The sequence below is a fragment of the Malania oleifera genome, chromosome 1, assembly GCF_029873635.1.
Source record: "Malania oleifera isolate guangnan ecotype guangnan chromosome 1, ASM2987363v1, whole genome shotgun sequence".
NCBI lineage: Eukaryota > Viridiplantae > Streptophyta > Magnoliopsida > Santalales > Ximeniaceae > Malania > Malania oleifera.
The window spans coordinates 153,601,805-153,621,250 of NC_080417.1; the positions used below are offsets into that span (position 1 = coordinate 153,601,805).

The window sequence follows — 19,446 nt, forward strand, 5'->3', positions numbered from 1 at the left end:
GGATTCCTGCTGGTTCAAAGGCTCGAAGATGAACTCACAAAGCTCCTGCTGGTTCGAAGGCTCAAATACGAACTGATGAAGGGCTCCTGCTTTGAAGGTTTGAAGAAGAAGGGTTCCAGCTGGTTTCATGCTGGTTCGAAGGGTTGAAGATGAATCCTGCTGGTTCGAGTCGAAGGCTCGAAGTCGAAGGGCTAGGGAAGTAGGGCTGGTTCGAGTCGAAGGCTGGATTGATTGAAGAGGGCTAGGGCTCGTTCTGGCTACATTTCTTTATCAACAGCTTCAAAAATTTCAAGGCGCGGCTCACTGCGCCTAACGCATCAGTGCACCTCAGTGCGCCTGCCTGCGCCTCTTAAAGGCTGCCTCGCCTAACAGGAATGAGGTGCTAGCCTCATCGTCCATGTGTGCCTCGTGCCTAGAGGCCCCTTTTGACTACTATGCTTAATTGAATGTGGGTTAGCAGCGATTGGGTACTTCTGAAAGTGTAATCACCTCGACATTGTGCAGCGTTTTAACTCCAACCCAAGAAAGTGTGATGCTTGAGAGCAAATTGTTAGCTTTTGTACATATTTAAGGTGTGGAGATATGGTTTATAGATAAGGTTAGAAATTTGCCATATAATTGGTGTAACCTTCTTTCTATTAAGATCTAAAAATTACCCTTGGATAGAACTGGGTGTTGGGAAAGAAATTCATTACAAATTTAGAGACACTGGTTCACACATTGTGCTAAAACCTGCTGAAAAACAAGAAAGGTAAGAGATTCCTTTTTTAGCATTACCAACACAATCTGAAGGGCTTAGAAGAAAAAAAATTATTGATGATGTTAAGATAAAAAGAAGAAAAGCTAAAGGAGATGTTGAGTGAGTGTGGCAACAAGGTGAGTTTGAGAAAAAGCCGAAGGAAGAATCCCTGAAGATCAACAATCCTTGGAAACAAAGCTGCTAGAGTTATACTTGACGACATGCCTACAGTTGAGGTTGCCTGTGTTGAATTTAGGGTGAAAAGACACTGATATAGAGGGAGGGAGGAAGAACCTTCAAGAAAATCTGATTAGGTGCATTCTTCTTAGACATAACTGTGTAAAGAGTACAACAGTGCAAACCAGTGTTTTTTTTCCTGATGCATAATTCAAACTTTGTTCGGCTACTTGATTATGAGTGAATGGAGTAAGCATCCCTAAAACAAAATCTCATTTGTGTTACTTGGGTGAATCTCAGGAAAGGTCCGGGCCCATTTATTTGTGAAAAAAAGTTTTCAGTTTCCTTTTTTAGTTTTCCAAGAATTACAAAAATCAATTAGCTTATTTTTCAAATTTGCAACATTTGTATGATAAAAATGGAAAATAGTAAAAAAGCTTTGACATTATTCACTTGTAAAAAAAAATAAATTTATTTTTCATTTTCAAATTTTCAAATAATTACAAAAATGCTACCTTATTTTACAATTTTCCAAATTTGTATAGGAAAGTTGGAAACATCTTTTTATTGTTTTTAGATTCTTATTTTCTTATATACTTTTTGGAAAATTGAAAACCAATGTGTCTTTTTTGTATTGTCTTGGAATCTAGAAATGAAAAAATGAAAATTGTTTTGCACGACTAAACAAAGTCTTTATTATCTATGTTTTTAATGTGAATCTTTGAAAACTGGAAAATAAGCTGGAATTTGTCTTTCTTTGGAAAACTAGAAATGGAAAACAAGAACTGTTTTCCACAGTTAAACTGGCTCTTAGTGTTTCTTTTCCTGCTTGGATACTTGGCAGGGAAATGATGGAGAGGTTATATGTGTCCATAAAATAAAATGTGAAAATTTTGAAACATCAAGTGAGGTCTTATCTTTTTGGCAAACAGGGAGGTTAGAGTGTTTTGCCCTTGGATTTATCATTTTTGATAAAGTGTCTCAGCTGTCCCCAGTGAGTCTTCCAACATGAAACTTGTAACAACAATGCTCTAGGCTGCCGCATCATATAAGGTGTAGGGAGGACATGATGTATGCAGCCATACCTCGACATTTGGAGAGATTGTTTTTGTGACATGAATCTGTAACCTTCAGGTTTGGGTATACACCCTTACTAGTGACTCTTCCTTTCTTCTTGTTGACAAGAAAGGAAATGCAGACTTTGTTTGGGTATTATTTGCATTGGGTGCTATTATATCAATTTTCTGTTCATGTTACGGTGGTGTGATACTATTCTAACAAGGTTTATTTAGATTTTAGTCTGTGATTGGGGTTAATTTGATTTAAGGGTTAGGATTCATTTATTTAGGTTACCTTAAGAGTAAAATATAAGCCTATACATATTGTTCTAATTTCCTGTGAACTTATGTGCTAATTTCTTCACCCCCATTGTTTGTTGGCATGAAATATTATGTATTTAGGCCTAAATTCTTGAGTCAATGATCTGATCATTTTTTTAAATTACTGGTTATGACATTAAGATTTATTTAACTTTCCTTTGAACATGTACATTTTGAGTAAGTGATCAATTTGCACTTTTATGTTTAGAGCTGGCAAGAGATGCATTGAACTCAGAAGGCTATTCTGTCATTGGGGGTTACATGTCACCTGTGAATGATGCATACAAGAAAAAGGTATGTTACTATGAAAACACTAGCAGAAAATTTTAGCATGAGGATAATGATGCACATTCTAATTAACTGGTCTTCTATCAGTTCATCAAGAGGCTTCATCAGCTAGTTTTCCCATTACAGTGTTATTAATTAATTTATTGTTCTTAAAAAAGGAAAAAAGCAGAGAATATGAGATGTCGTTTGCAATCCTCATCTACCTCAAACACTTGTTGTGATGGATTTTTGTACTCTCAGATTTCTCTTTGCAATGAACTTCTTTAGTTATAAGAATGAAGGAAATTTTGGTTTTATCATCAAGTAGGATGGCGTGTGTTTTTAAAAGAACTATAAGATCACCTTCCAAGCATTTGTAATGTAGGGATTGAATATATTGCTAAGTTATAGATTAAAGGCTGTGATTCTCTTGAGAATGCCTGGTGTTTGCAAAAGAATCACTGTTTGTGGATAAATGATAAGCCTTGTCTAAGAAAAATATTAGACGTTGGGGTCTCAACGCATATGTCATCTAAAAAAAATATTTTTAAAATATATATATATTTACATTTATTTTCTTTTGTTGGTGGGAAAGGGGGAATTTATCATGGGATAGGGAGTTGAAGTTTGATTATTATGATGTTGCTCAAAATAGTGCCACATATAGATACTTAATTGTTAGATCTGATAATAATGTGTTACAAACGAATACAATAATAGAAGCATGAGATTCAGAATTTTTTGAAAACATTTTTCCTTTAAACATAAAGAAGAAATAATAGATATAACATCTTGTGGAAAAGAAATTGTTGACAACAATGTAAAAAATCTTGAACCTAGGAAAAGTAAAATGTGTAGAAAGGAATCAACTTTTGATTCTAAATTGGTGACAAATTTTCTAGTTGAAGATGATCAACTTACATATCAACAAGCTATAACTTCACTAGATGCTATGTTTTTGAAAGAAGCAATTGAAGATGAATTAGAATCATTAAAAATAAACAACACACGGGATCTTGTAGATTTACCACCTGAACATAAAATGATAGGGTGTAAATGGGTATTTGAAAAGAAGTTTAAACCAGATGGTAGTATCGATAAGTTTAAAGCTAGATTAGTAGCCAAAGGGTATAACCAAAAAAAGGAGAAGATGTTTTTGATACTTATTCGCCAATTACAAAGGTCACAACTATTGGAGTTTTAATAGCTTTTGCTTCTATATATACACCAGATGGATGTAAAAATTGCATTTTTGAATGGTGATCTAGAAGAAGAAATTTATATGGAACAACTTGAAGGTTATAAAGTAGATGGTGCTAAGCATAAAATTTGTAAATTAGTTAGATCTTTGTATGGACTTAAACAAGTACCTTTACAATGGCATGATAAGTTCGATAACATTTTTATAAGTGATGAACATAAAATTAATAAGTCAGATAAATGTTTGGACAACAAATTTGATGGTAATAGTGGTGTAATAATATGTTTATATGTTGATGATATGTTAATATTTGGCACCAATATAGAAATTGTCAACTCAACCAAATTGTTTCTTGCCACAAAATTTGAAATGAAAGACTTGGGACAAGCAGACGTAATTTTAGGTATAAGAGTTATACGTGAGCACAATGGTATTTGTTTATCCCAGTCACATGATGTGGAAAAAATTTTGAAATTTTTTTATCATATTGATTGCACACATGCTAAAACTCCATATGATGCTAGTTTGCAATTAAAGAACAATAAAGGCGATCTTGTTGCTATGGTTGAGTATCCTCAAATAGTGGATTTTTTAATGCATTTAATGAATTATACACGCCCAGATTTTGCATTTTGTAGTATGTAGACTTAGTAGATACAATCATAATCCTAGGCATGACCACTAGATAGCACTAACAAGGGTGTTAAAATATTGTAAGGGTACTATAAATTATGGATTATTTTATTATGGATTCCTTACAGTTGTAGAAGCATTTTCTGATGCTAATTGGATATTAGATACAATTGATATCAAGTCTACAAGTGGCTATGTTTTTACTTTAGCCGGTGCTACTATTTCTTGGAAATCCTAGAAACAGACATGCATAGCAAAGTCCACTATGGAGACAGAGTTTGTAGCTTTGGAGAAAACAACTAATGAGGCTTATTGGTTAAGGAATATGTTGGCAGATATTCCTTTGTGGGTTAAACCGGTACCACCTTTGTCCATACATTGTGATTGGTTAGCAGCAATAGCTCAAGCAAATAATAAGGCCTATAATGGCAAAAGAATGCATATACGCCTAAGATATAAGATGGTAAGAGAATCAATCTCACTTGGAGTGATCACTTTTAGTTATGTGAGATCAGAGAGAAATTTAGTAGATCCTTTGACAAAGGGGCTAGCTAGAAAGCTAGTAGAAGAAACATCGAGGGGGGTGGATCTTAAGCCCCTAACATAAGCTACTAATGATGTGATTGGAGATCCCATGAATTAGGTTCAATGGGTAATAACAAGTCATTGAGTAGTTTACTGAGCACTATTTTTTTGTTTTGCTCATCCCTATGGTGTTGGAATAGTGCAACTACAACGTTTGTGGGGATGAGTTTATCTCTTAATGAATCCATAGCCTTTGTTAGGTGGTGTGTTTAGTAGTAGTTACACACTTGATGGATTCACCTATATGAGTGTGGAAGTGGGGTCGCTTCCTATGAAAGTTTAGTGGGCTAAAACTTTTCTAGAGCATTCATTAAAAACCAGGTATGGTGCATTGCTTATTTGTACCAACCCGCAAGAGCCTTGTATTTAGAAATGTCATGTAAGTTGTGTGTTATAAAGTTGCACTAAGAGAGGTTGATTCAAGATTATAAAATTCACCATGTTCTTATAGCTCATAGCACACATTCTCGAAGTGCAATTCAAACTCAAAGGTATTGTCACCATTTGCATGACTTTTCATGGTTACTCAACCCCCACCACCCCCCCCCCCCCTTTTTTTTTTTTTTTTCTTTTCTGTTTTGTTTTGTTTTATAACTATAACTTGAAACATGTGGGGGATTATTGGAGATGTTTCAAAATTCCAGCAGTTTTTGGTTCTTTATTTTGTGGATTAATGATAGCAGCTTTTTTTCTTGGTGTTAATTTTTAACTTTTTTTTTGTTTAATGTCTTCCAATAGCTAGACATTAATGGTGGTATTTGTACAGTTAAATACCAATAATCTGCTGCAATAACCGACTGGAAGTTACTATGCAGCCTATAAAAAGGCTATCTCCATTCCTTTCCAAAACACAACCAAAGAAACATATCTCTTTTCTTTCTTACGTACTTTTTTCTCTCCATTATTTAGTAGTAGTCTCTAGTAGATATCTTGTTATTATTATCATCTTATTCTTGTTTCTTTTCCTTCCTCTACATTGGGTAATTGTATACTATAGCTCCTAAAGCTCTGGAATTTGTGAGTGCATACAAACTCGAGCCTAGCTGAGTAATCCTGGAGACTGTGCGCGATGTGACTATTTGCACCAAGAGATTTTATCTGTAGGCGTAAAATTGATTTTAAGGACAATGATCCTACCATGCCTTAGCTTCTTTTTTTCTTCCTCTAATTGTCTCACTAAATTAATTGAAGTTATTATTTTTACTACATCGTAATTCTTACAGCCTTAGCCCACTCTGGCTGGAGGAATGCCATGGTTGAAGAGACGAATGTTTTATAGGCAAATGGTACCTGAGGCTTGGTATCTCTTCCTCCTGACAAATCTATGATTGGTTTTTGCTGGGTATACACTATGAAAGTCGACCCTGATGGTTCTATGGCTCGTTTGAAGGCACGTCTTGTTGCTAAGGGGTATACCTAGGAGTATGGTTTGCATTATTTCGACATTTTTTTCCCAAGTTGCTAAACTGACATTCGTATGTTTGTTCATCTTCTTGGCTACCATTTTTCACCGGCATCTCCTTCAGTTAGATGTGAGAAATGCCTTCTTGCATGGTGATCTTGAGGAGGAGTTCTATATGGAGCAACCACTTGGGCTTGTTGCTCAGGGGGAGTCAGACTTAGTGGTTGGCTCAAGAAGGCACTATATGGTTTAAAACAGTCTCCTAGAGCATGGTTTGGTTGATTTAGTGCTTTAGTATTTGAGTTTGACTTTTGACGATGTGTAATGGATCACACTATGTTTTATCATCGTACTTTGTCGGGTAGGATCCTTCTTATTGTGAATGTGGATGTTATTGTAATTACAGGTGATGTTGATCAAGGTATTCAAAGCCTTAAACATTTTCTATAGACTAACTTTCAAAGCAAAGATTTGGAGCTGTTGAAATATTTCTTGGATATAGAAGTATCCAGATCTCTTATGGGATTTGTTTTGACATAGAGGAAGTAAGTAGTATGTTCTTGATTTGTTGGATGATACAGGGTTGTTAGGATCCAAACTAGTTGATACACCCATGGATCCTAATGGCAAGTTAGTGTAATATTTGGGTGATTTGCCTAAATCTTGGACGATACCGGAGACTTGTTGGAAAGTTAAATTATCTCATAGTCACTTGGTCGGACAAATCTTTTGCAACAAGTATTGTGATTCAATTTTTGGATTCTCCAAGGATAAGTCATTGGGATGCAGTAATTCACTTCTTCAGATACCTCAAGGTTGCGCCTATGAGAGGTGTTTTATATTGAGGTTAAGGTCACACTTATATTCAAGGATATATAGATGTAGATTGGGCCGGGTCGCCTTCCGATTGAAGTTCCACAACGGGGTACCATATCTTGATTGGTGGTAATTTGGTTTCTTGAAAGAGTAAGAAACAAACTCTGATGGCTAGATTAAGTGCTGAGTTTGAGCATAGAGTTGTGGCTTGCACTGCAAAAGGTAGATGCGAATACTATTTGAAATAAGATGGCTAATTCTATCATAAAGATAGCAAAAGAGATTTTAGTTGAGCTCAAAGGAAGATACTCCCATAGTAAATAAAGTTGGTGGTGGAATCACGAAGTCCAAAAAGTCGTTAAGACAAAAAGAAGTTTGTATAAATATAGCAAAGTTGTAGAATATAGAAAACTTTGAAAAGTATAAAAAAGGCAAAAAAAAAAAAAAAAAAAGCAAAAAATATTATTAGTGAAGCTAAACATAAAACTTATGATACTTATATAATAGACTAGATACAAAAGAAGGAGAAAGAGATATTTATAAGCTTGCTAGAGTTAGAGAAAAAATTGCAAAGATTTAGGTAATGTAAAATGTATAAAGGACGAGAATGATAATGTCTTAACTAGAGAAGAAAAGAGAGGTGGCAGAATGCTTTGATAAGAAGTTTAGTGAAAATAAAATGAAAGATTGAACATGGAAGCGATGAATGAGGAGAAGACTAAAATTAGGAGATTTATTCGCAAAATTAGAATCCTTGAATTTAAGTTGGATTTTAAAAAAGATTAAAAGTGGGAAATCTATAGAACCACAAAACATACCAATTAAAGTTTGGAAATGTTCAGGGGGTAAAGGAAGTATATAGTTAAGTAATCTATTAAACATTATTCTGAACATCAAGAAAATGTTGGAGGAATGGAGGAGAAACACGTTAATACCTTTACACAAAAACAAAAGTGATATTTAAAATTGTAATAGCTGTCGTGGAATTAAGATTATGAGTCTTGTGATGAGACTAAGGGAAAGGGTAATTGAACAAAGAATAAGACTAAAAACGAGGGTTTCAGAGAATCATTTTGGTTTTACGCGTGGGATCTACAGTAGAAGTTATTTATCTTTTAAGAAGAATAATCGAAAAATTTAGGGAAAAGAAGAGGAACTACATATGATTTTTATTGACCTAGAGAAAACATATGATTGAGTACCTAGGGAATTCTTTGGTGGGTCTTAGAAAAGGAGGTATGTAGTATATATATTGAGATCATTAGGGATATGTATGATAGAGTAATGACTTAAGGCTATAGGAAGGGAATTTAGAGATTTTCCAATCACACTAGGTATACCTCAGTGTTTTACTTTTAAGTTCTTATCTTTTTACTATAATGATTGATGAAGTCACTTTGAATATCCAAAATGAGATCCCTTGGTGTATGTTGTTTATAGATGATATTATCTTGATTGATTAAAGTAGGAGTGGAGTGGAATCTAAGTTAGAACTTTGGAGAACCGCTTTAAAGTCTGAAGGTTTTAGAATAAATAGGAATAAGACAAAATATATGAAATGTAATTTAAACTTGATATGAAATTAATAGCACTTATAGATTTCGATAACTTGGATCTATTATCCAAGCGGAAGGGGAAATTAAAGAGGGTGTAACACATTGAATTAAAGCAGGTTGGGTGAAATGTAGGAGTGCATTAGGCGTGTTATGTGATCACAGAGTACCCTTAAAATTAGAAGGAAAGTTTTATTAGACGGCTATAAGGCCAGCTGTGCTTTGTTGTTTAGAATGCTAGGCAACTAAGAAATAACATGTACAAAAAGTAAAAGTTTTCAAAAGCAAATGTTAAGGTGAATGACTGGTGTAAAGATAGATTAGGAAATGAGCATATACGCAATAAGCTACACATAGCACCAGTCAAAGACAAGATAAGGGAGGCCATCTTAGATGGTTTGGGTATTTGAAGCATATACGTAGCAGCGCACCTATGAGGAGGAGTGAGTTAATTATTATTTCTAGCCTGAAAAGGCATATAGGTAGGCCTAAAATGACTTGGAATGAGATAGTAAAGAAGGATTTGATAGCTAGTGAAGAAGGATTTAATAGCTCTTAATCAAGTAGAGGAGGATGCTCTCGATTGGGTAAATTGGCAGAAAAGAATTCATTTAGCCGACCCTAGCTAGTGGGGCCTAAGGCTTCTTGTTGTTACTGTGTCTCCCGGAAGATACTGGCTGTTTTCAGGCCCATGGTGGTGCTAGCAGTTTTCTTATGGTGGTAGATGTTCGGAGGATTTAGGTTCTAGGGCTCAGTTTGACGGTGGCTATGTGGCACTTAGGTTTAGGTCTTGGGACAATTCTCTAATACCATGTTAGAGTACCACTTCACTTAAAAGCTTGAGCTGCCAGGTTCTGGGCCAATGATCAAGCTTTAAAAATCATATTTCCTCTTAGTTGGGTAAACCTGCACTTAACCATCACTTTGTTTAAATAAAGTAGTTCACAAGCTTATTTTCCTTCCTTTGACCACATATCAACGTTATTTGTAGGGCCTTATATGTGCTGAACATCGTATTCAATTGTGCCGTCTTGCTTGCAGAAGTTCTGGATTCATAATGGTGGACCCTTGGGAGGTAATTTACTATATTTGGCCCTTGGTTAATGATGGTTTTGTCTTTGCAATTTTGCAAAAGTTATGTAGTTTCTAGCATTTTGTTATGCACTTTTTTCTTGTTTATTTATTCTTATTCTAAATCTAAATTATAAATATCCACCAAGTATAAAGATATCAAGTTCCTGCAAAATATGGTCCATGCTAATTCAATCTCTTTTCCTATGGAGCTTGATATCAGCATTACATTTTTTTTTTTCCTCTTATAAATCTATTTTTATTCAGTCTCTTCACATATGGATTTTCTAAAACTCCAGGTTCTGTACTGATGCTAAGAAAACTATCAGCACCAGAATAAATTTGAAGACATAACCTCTCCTCTTTTTAGCACCTTTGTTCCAACCATATATGCAAAACAATTCAAAATAGTGCAGTACCACAGTACTGTACCCCCTTTTTTCCCTCGAAAAATAGGTTTCTGAAGAGGAAACAGGTCCCCAAAGAATAAGGTGGCACTCATTATTACCCAAAAATAGCAAATAAATTATTCCAAATGCATAAGGAAAGAGGATGACGGTACTTCCATGTTATGTTTGTTACCTGTTATCTAAACTCATTGATTTTCAAGTATCCTTTGATTATAATCTCATCATCTTAGCATTCATTGAAATTGTATTTGGAGGTTTCAGGCAAATCAGAGCGCGTACCAACGCACACTGACTGTTCTCACCAGAATCGAGAGTTCTTTGTGTGAGAGTGGGCTGATTTCCAGAGGTATGATTTGCTGAATAACTATTCTTTCTTTTTTGTTGGGCATTGAAGCAGTTAAGCTTCTTACTAGAACTACATCATCTTTTAAATTTTGTCGATTATTTTGGAAACTGTTATTAAGATGAATGGTTTATTGTTTTCCTCATGGAATTTTGGATTTCAATCAAGCAGTTTGGTTTTTTAATATCCTGTCTCAAAAAAATTGTCCATGTGAGAATTTGCCTCCCTGTTATTGCTTGTCATGTCTGTAGAGTGATGCTATACGTCACAGGCCTGTGAACACTGTGGGCCCACATGGCAAGAGGAGATAGGAGGGTACAGGTGTGGCTCTTGCTAGATCCTCTTCTCTCCTCTCACAACGGGGGTCCGTAATGATAAGCATTTCCTTATCTCCATGACTTTTTCTTTGTCATTGTTTGCCTTACCCTTCACACTGCATTTGAGGCATGGATTTCAAGCTTGGGATTTGGATTTGCATAGATTTGGATGAAACCCAACACAATATTGTATTGAATTTCATTGTTCGTCTGAATCCACACAAAGCCAAATCTTGGGTCTAAATTTTGAGCTTCGAGGTGCAGGGTCAGATATTGTCACCTTATATAATATATTATTGAGGGCATATGGAAGTCTAAACACAGTTAAGAGCAAGCTTCTCACGTATAGTTTGCATAACAACATCTTATAATATAGTCTTTTTATATAAGAATTTTGCATTTGTATAGTTTTATCGTAAAATGTTTATTTCACTTGGATTGCTTGTTTAGATTTGTTACATGGCTTTAAAAACATTGGTGGTTGCCACAGTGCACATTGCAGCAATGTCTGTGATGTAACAGACACATTTCATTGACATTAAGTATAGTGGAAACAGTATCCATGGTTGTCAAAAATGAGTTGGATTGTACAGCTCCAAACACTTGAAATCTGTCAACTTGCTTCAAAACACAGTGCATGCGGAATTGAGATGGAATCACTAGAGGATGGGATCACAAGTTTACTCTGTACTAGGTGAAATTGCAAGTTTGGGTTGGCATTACTGAGTTTATACTCCTCTCTCTCTCTCTCTCTCTCTCTCCCCACTTGATTTATAGTTTTTTTTACATTTTTTTAGCTCTTTAATTTCATTGTTTAGCTCTCTTTTTAATGCATTGTAATGCTGTAATTCTGATTATCCCTGGTGTTTTATTTTCCATTCTTTTTCTGATCAATTCACACCTCTCTGTTTTCCCCCCAGATCGGCTTGCATTTATGAGCTGTCTCATATATTTTAGTTTAATGTCATTTCATGTTTTTGATAAAAATTTTAGCAACATCCTATGCTCTTTTGTTCAGTGAATGAATCCAATTACACTATCTGATATGGGATGATCTGTTTCAATTAGTGGAGACTTCTAGACATGGAAACCTTTACTTTGCATTTGTGTTTTTTCATGTGTTGATCATGCTGCTAGCTTGGTGTGTTAGTTTTGTTTGGGTTGGCGTTTCTGAACTTTAAAATAGGAAATTTTAGAACAAATCAAATTATTGGCCTTTAGTGTGTTATTTATTTAACTCTTGTAAAGTTCTTTTTTTCCCCATTACTTATGTTACTGACGGTAATGCTACTTTTCAAGATGGTATTGTTTGAATTTTGTTGTCAACATCAATATAAACCTCATTTAAGACTATAAATAATAGTTATTTGTCATTGTAAAATCTTTCAATTTCACAATTTTGATTTAATGGACCCTCCACCAATCCCAGTTGAAAAGGAGATTTTGATCTCCATATTCATCAATTTGTCTTTTGTGGTAGCCAAGTTGTAAAAAGGCGGGAAAAAAACATTAGATTCACATGGTTTGATCTCAAAATTTCACATGCTAATGTTTAAATTTATTTCCAAAATTCTAATCAATCTACATATGACATATGCTGCAATAATAAGCCTTAAATCACTCAAAATGTGTTGGCTGTATGAATCATTTTCTACCATTAAGCACTTTCTAGGAAGGGGATCCTTGGTGCAGTGGTAGAGTTGTGGCTGTGTGACCTGGAGATCATGGATTTGAGGTGTGGAAACAGTCTCTTACAAAAATGCAAGGTAGGGCTGCATATTACAGACTCATCATGGTCCGCCTCTTCCCCAGACCTCTCTTGCACAGGGGCTTTGGCACTGGGCTGCCCTTTTTAAGCACTTTCTATGGCAATATTCATAGAAAAAAAAAATTGATGTAAAGCATACAATAATTGAATGTTATATTGGTGTTTTTATTGGCAATAAAAATGTACTTTTTATTATTTTTATCTATTTTATTGAGCATAGATGTAATACAGACTCTGAGATCATGCACTTAAAGAAACATGAACAGGAATCAGTTTGTATTATTATTACATTAACATGTAAAAATTTTGTGAAGTGATGAAGAGGGGTAATGAAGAGATTATTCAACCCCAAATTAAAGTTGATTGAAGATTGATGAAAATTTTGGCAGAAAATATCACTTGTATTAGAAATGCATTGAAATTTTCAAGAAAGAATGCAAAAAATAGACTTGGACACTTTTGTGCAATTCACTGCTATTCTGAGAGCATAATAGATCATGATGGCCCGTAAGTGTGTTATGTTTTTGAATCAGTACATCTCTAACATGGCCTTGAGAGGTCGGGGCCCTGATAATGTCACATAACTGTTTACTGAGAGTCATCCCTTTCTGAAACCATGAATTACTTTAATTCTGAGGCAATATCAAAATGTGTGTTTCTCTTGCCCCCTGTAGAATCTCTTAAAGTCATGCTTCTGTGTGGCTCTGATCTTCTCAAATCTTTTGGTGTTCCTGGGGCTTGGTTTCGTGACCAGGTAAATACTTTGTAACTTTTTTATCAATTTATTATGATAGGCTCTCAAAAGACAAAAAATTTCAGTTTGCAGTGACATAATATTCATCACAAAATCATAATTTTTGAATAATTTTCAATTGTGTGATAAATGAGAATGGAAAATGGTGAGCCTATAAACAGCATTCCCAACAATAGAAAACAGGAATTTTTACAATTTTTTTCTTTCTATTTTCTGTTAATATCCATGATGAAGTTTTCAAACACTTTTCTGTTATAGATTTGTTTGCAGTTGAGATATATATTTGACCCAGCTGCTTGTCATTTTTTTCCAGGTCAGGACTATATGCAGAGACTACGGTGTGGTTTGCATTCGCAGAGAAGGGCAAGATGTAGAGAAAATCATCGCTGATGACGACATTTTAAATGAATGCAAGGTTACTACAGTTCTTTTAAATACATCTTTGGTTTTTCCATATTTTGAGTTTGAAAATTTGCCCCAGTTTTACGCAAGTCATTTAAATATACTCTGTAGTTTGAACTACATACAAGTGCTCCCCTGGTCTCTCTCTCTCTCCCCTCTCCCCCCCCCCCCCCCCCCCCAAACACAAAAAATGTTGATAAATTTCAAATATCCAACTTCACCTTTGGTGATACTTTATTATGTTCGGAAACTGAAATTGTTCTAAAAAAATCTTAAATTGCATTGGAATTTCTTGAAAAAGCTCCAGAGTGACCTCTTCGTAATAGCTTTGGAAGCATATGCAAGCATTCAAATATAAACAGTTGACCCAAAGGAAAAGAGTTTTTCCAAGTGCCTTTATTCTGGATGTCATTACCTTTCGATGAGAATTTATTTTGTGCATTTGTGTTTTTGCAGAGTAACATCAAAATAGTAGATGAACTTGTACCGAATCAAATTAGTTCTTCAAGAGTAAGGTAAATGGTTCTCTACTTTTTCAGTGATAAAATAGAAGTATTGATATGATGATTTTACTTTAAACCGTTTGGTTGGAGACAAGAGAAGAGAAAAGAAATGAGTTTCTCTCAATTTCATTTTTTTGGTTTACACAAAATAGAGATGAGAAAAGAAGTGGATAGGAAAAAAAAAAAAAGAGGTGAAAACAGACTTTTCTTTCTCCCCCTAATAAGAGAGATTGAGAAAAAAAAAATGAAAACAATTAACCACTGATAATTGTAGACTTTTATCTTCACTCTTATTGAGCTAAATAATATGTTGGGAAACTAGTTTCTCCTCTCCTCTCTACTCATTTTTTCATCAAACTAACTGGAAGATTTAGGAAGACATGATTACCTTCGTAATTTATTTGTACAGGGAATGCATTTCAAGAGGGCTGTCTGTGAAGTACCTTACCCCAGATGAAGTGATAGATTATATAACAGAACAAAATTTGTACTCTAAATCAGCAGACCACTGACGAACTCGATTCATGTACAAATGCTGTCTGTGTACATCGTTTTCATTAACTCATCTAATGATGGTTGCTCAAAATCCAAAGCAATTCTTATTCTGCAAGCGACCTGAAATGGTTCAATTTGCGGGCAATAAAAATCGACCATTTCAATGGCAAGAGGGTTTCAAGGACAAACTTGTACTGGTTGTAGCTAACGAGATCAGAATTCTTTTGATTCAAAACCCTTCTTTAAGTGTATCAATAATCTTTTCGTGTTTTTCAAGTTTCCTTCAGAAAACAAATAACTACGAGACATTTTTGTAATCTTGTAAATGAAAATTGTTTCACAGTTAAAACACATTGTTAGTTTCAATGGACTCTTTTTTGGTATTATGAACTCCCTCTTGGAGACCAGGGCATAACAATCCCTCGCCTTGATTTTCTTTCCTTTATGTACTCTTCAAACATGCCACCCAATTAGCCCCATTTCTTGTGGCATTATACCGCCTGTCTGTGTGAACCATTGCCACTTGTAGAATTAGTTAATTACTGCTACTAACCATTATTTATTATCAATAATATTGCTATATTATTAATAATAATCATCACCATAATTATAATAATGCATGCATCATTGTCATTTGTATTGAGCATAAGGATCGAAGTTGGGCAGAGCTGCGGGAGAAGAAGAGGGTCCAGCTCCTCCACTAGCATCCCTGTAGTACCCTCCACCACCCATCGCCCCCCCATCATAAAACCCCCCATGGTGATTATTATGGTGGTGATACCCCATTGGATAGCCACCACCTCCAACCCCAAGACCGGCGCCAACACCACCGCCCAGCCCGTAGGGGTTTGGCGCCACCCCCACCATCCCACCACCGTACTCCGCACCGCTGCGCTTCAAATACGGTTCGCCACGAAGCGAGGTGCGGTCAGTCTCCACCTCTCGGTACCTATTGAGGTAGGCGGTGAGGGGCTCAATGTAGTCGTCAAACCCTAGCTTCCCCATGGCCCAAAGCACGTCCTCGGCCGTGATGGTCTTGCGCTGCTCCCGCTGGCACCTGTCGTTGGCCTCACCCGTGATGAAGCTGATGTACTCCGACACACACTCCTGGATCGTCTCCTTGGCATCATCAGAGATCTTCGCATGCGGCGGGAGGATGCGTCGCATGATCCTAATCACGTTTGCAATTGGCATGTACTGGTCTTGCTCCCGCACAGGGCATGGCTGCAGGGGCTGCTCCCCGGCACCTGCATCGATATTGATATTGCCGTTGCTGTTATTGCTACTGCTGCTACTATTTGAGCGATTGGTTATAGAATAGGTAGCCTGTAGTAACTTTAGGGCTGAAATAAAAATAAAAAATAAAATAAAAAATTAATGTACCGTATATAAGCTCATTTATATATACATAAGCATCAATCCCATGCTACCAATTTTTTTTTCAAACTATAAAAAGTTGTGGTTATTAGAACTTTGATGGACCCATAAGATGGCAAAACTTAGAAAAGGGCTTGGTTCAGGGCCCAGACAAATAGTTGAGCTGGAACAAACTTGGGCCCACTACCAGCTCAGTCCAAAACTCATGTTTTCTACTCATTAAATTCCTCTGAGAAAATCCAACAGGGAAAGAAGAAAATCAGTGGGCAGTTTGAGCAAGTGGGAGGAAAGGAAGGGGCAGTTTAATTGCATTTAATGACTAAACATGAAAGTAGGGCAATCTCAATGAAAGTAGGGCAATATATATATATATATAATGCATTTTAAATATAACAAAATATGCAAGGTAAATAAAGTTTAACCTTATTATAATTAACCCTTAATTGTAAATTACAATAAAATTATTTTATCTTTTAAAAAAGTTATGCATTGGTAATATATTTTATTCAACAACAAACAACAATAAACCGATTTAAGTTTCACTAGTGGAATCAAATGTATGAATTCCTTCAATTTTTTTTCTATAGAGAAAAAATTGCATATATGAAGACGTGTATATATATATAACATGATAATCTCATTTTCTTGTTTGTATTTTTTTTTTTTGTTCTGATAAATTTGCAAGGGTTCATTTTTTAGTGCAAGTAGAATTCACATTTTAGGTAAATTGGTACATAATTATAGATTCTACTTTAAAAATTAATGTTTATATAAAATTTCTAAACACGTTGGAAAAGAAAAGAGAAAGAAGATTTCTAAACATAAAATTTATGTTTGAGAGTATGAATTTCAAAGAGTAGAAGATTATGGAGGGAAGGGTCCACGCGCCACTGGCCACAAGTGGGCCCAGTAAGTGCTCTGGCAGAAGTAAAAGTGTCCAAAAACGGTCAAGTCTTTTGAGGAGGGGAAACCTCTTTTTTCTTATTTTCTAATTTCCATTTTGTCCTTTTCCTACTTCCACTAAAAAAAATCCCACGCACGCCCAACCACCTAAGAGAAAGAAACATATACGTCACAATGCCCACGCGCTCGCACAGCCACGCGCCGACGGCTGCCGGCGAGATTCTAGCTAACAGGTGCACGCAACACTCTGCATGCCTTCTTGGAAACTAGCTAAGCTTTTAATTAATCATCACAGGTCAAAACTTTAGTTTCTTCTCTTTTATCTTTTCCATGGCCGTTCATTGGCCTTGAGGGCTTCAACCCCAGATGGACAGATTCGAGAGCTCATTAACAATGCTTGCCGAATAATCGAACGGCCCAGATGAAGGCTGGATGATCATCCAAGGGTGGAAAATTTATGGGTTATTTTCCTTTGAAGGAAAGGATTTGGAACTTCATGCATGCAGGACACGTCATTGCTCTATCTGAAAATGTATGAGGTACCCATTCACAGATCACAGATGGAGAGAGAGAGAGAGAGAGAGAGAGAGAGATACTTTATTGCAGAAGGGTCCAAGGAGATGAGGAAGAGAGATAAAAAAAAGTGGTCTACAGAGGTTTATTTAAAAAAAAAAATTGATATGGGGAAGAACCCGACCGATCCTGTCAATGTTGATATTTATGATCATAAAGGAGAAGTTAACCCAAAAGATGTTGAAAGTTCAAATCCATCCTATATATATAAATATATATATATATATATATATATGTACTGTTTCATCCAAACATTCTGAATGTTCTCTGCAAATTAATTAGGCAAATAGGTATATATAGAAGAGACCTCAACACAATCAGAACCTACGTTTGCATGCAACTGATCAAACCATCCACAGAAAATTCATCACCAAATCCACCCAAAACAAAGCAAGAGAGACACAGTTAGCAGCGTCCCTCGGGTGTGGCTCCCGTGATTAGAACACACAAGAGACTGAAAGAGGTCTTTAAGTTTGATTTCTCACTGAGTCGCTTCTAGTTTATGACGAGAATGATTAGTCTATCCCGAATTTAGAAAAGGAGCTAGGCAAGGGTCCGAAAGAGCCCGATCAAAAACTCAAAAATATCTCCCATCAACCCATGCATGCAAGAGTAAGATCATGAATCGCAATGCCCAAGCCACAAATTTGCCATATCATATATATATATATGTGTGTGTGTGTGTGTGCGTGTGTGTCTGTGTGGAGATGTGGATGGATGGATGTAAAAATATATTTAGAAGGTGCATTATATAAGTATGGACAGGTAGTGGATTACCAGAGGTGGATTTCTGGAGCTTGTGATAGCCATGGGAGCCTCCACGTTCCATCTCTCTTCTCTCTTTCTCTCTCTTTCTTTTTCTTAATTTGCTGCAGACGAGCTTTCGCTCTCTAAAGCTACTCTGTCTGTTCTTAGAGGGAGGAGAGAAGGGGTGCTGCGAAATTAAAGCAGTGCTAAGCCCCACATTTATAGTGGCCCAACGGGACAGTCCACGCGGCAACCGGCGTTGTCATCGAGGAACCCAGAACTGCCGGTGCCACCAGCTCCTCCCATTGGCCCCCGGCGTTGCCTTCACCGGCTGTAGTCGGTGGCCATGTGGTATGCGTGTATTATCCCTCCATCTCCACCATCTCCATCTCAATATTCTCTCCCCCTTCCCCCGGACACTTAAGTTGGTTCCTAATTTGCCATTTCAAATAACTTGGATTAATTTATTGTCTGGATTCTTAGGGCAGTGATGACGTACAGGGTCTTTAATGCAGCCTATTGGTCGTTTATTTATTTTTAATTTTATTTTTAGGGTTTATATGTGATGAGATTTCATGTTTTTACCCCCTAAATAAAAATTTTGGTTGAAAACAATGAAGAGATTAATTATAATAATAATTGAAAAAAAAATACACGAAATATACTAATATTTCGATAAGAGAGAATGCAAGAAGAAAACATAAAAAGTCAATTTTTATTGATAAGATTACTTTTACGCGGTGTGTGAGAGCTAATTTGATTTTCTACAGATTTGAATAAAATTTAATACAATTTTGTATAACATGTTTTTCTAATCCATAGAAATCCAAATTTAAGATGTTTCCCAAACATAGAGTTAAGCAATGTTTGGTAGCATGGATTTAAAGTTTTGAATTTGGATTTGTGCAAAGTTAAACGAAATTCAATATAATTTCATACACGTTTTGTCTAAATTCACACAAATTTAGAACCAAAGCTTGAAATCCAAGCTCTCAAATGTAAGATTACTTTACATTCGAGACTATTAGTTT

The 19,446-nt window shown here is 35.8% G+C and overlaps 2 protein-coding genes across 4 annotated transcripts in view; one reads left to right on the forward strand and one right to left on the reverse strand.

Moving 5' to 3' along the window:
• LOC131147666 (nicotinamide/nicotinic acid mononucleotide adenylyltransferase) overlaps positions 1–15,166 on the forward strand; it is a 28,188-nt gene extending 13,022 nt beyond the window's left edge. For both annotated transcript variants that reach the window (XM_058097184.1, XM_058097190.1), the window contains 7 exons: positions 2,504–2,589; positions 9,744–9,827; positions 10,495–10,579; positions 13,336–13,415; positions 13,729–13,830; positions 14,274–14,332; positions 14,730–15,166. In XM_058097184.1, coding sequence (XP_057953167.1) covers positions 2,504–2,589; positions 9,744–9,827; positions 10,495–10,579; positions 13,336–13,415; positions 13,729–13,830; positions 14,274–14,332; positions 14,730–14,832 — 599 coding nt within the window. In that variant the 3' untranslated portion in view covers positions 14,833–15,166. The remainder of the gene's footprint in view (positions 1–2,503; positions 2,590–9,743; positions 9,828–10,494; positions 10,580–13,335; positions 13,416–13,728; positions 13,831–14,273; positions 14,333–14,729) is intronic.
• Positions 15,167–15,373: 207 nt separating this feature from the next.
• Positions 15,374–18,825, reverse strand: LOC131147652 (nuclear transcription factor Y subunit B-1-like). Of its 2 annotated transcripts, none has more exons than XM_058097168.1 (2): positions 18,446–18,825; positions 15,374–16,158 (listed from the first exon to the last, which is right to left on the reverse strand). In XM_058097168.1, the coding sequence occupies exons 1-2, from the start codon at positions 18,495–18,497 to the stop codon at positions 15,446–15,448; spliced, it is 765 nt and encodes a 254-aa protein (XP_057953151.1). In that variant the 5' UTR covers positions 18,498–18,825; the 3' UTR covers positions 15,374–15,445. The 2 variants fall into 2 exon arrangements, with proteins under 2 accessions (XP_057953151.1, XP_057953159.1); XM_058097176.1 differs by having other exon boundaries at positions 15,374–16,062; positions 18,446–18,616.
• Between the last annotated feature and the right edge of the window lie 621 nt (positions 18,826–19,446).

What these genes read in the sequence shown, in the direction of transcription:
- LOC131147652 (XM_058097168.1), bottom strand. Translation starts at nt 18,497, where the DNA reads ATGGAACGTGGAGGCTCCCATGGCTATCACAAGCTCCAGAAATCCACC. An exon ending in GCTCCAGAAATCCACCTCTG is followed by an intron (nt 16,159 to 18,445) that starts GTAATCCACTAC and finishes TTTTTATTTCAG; the next exon opens with CCCTAAAGTTACTACAGGCT.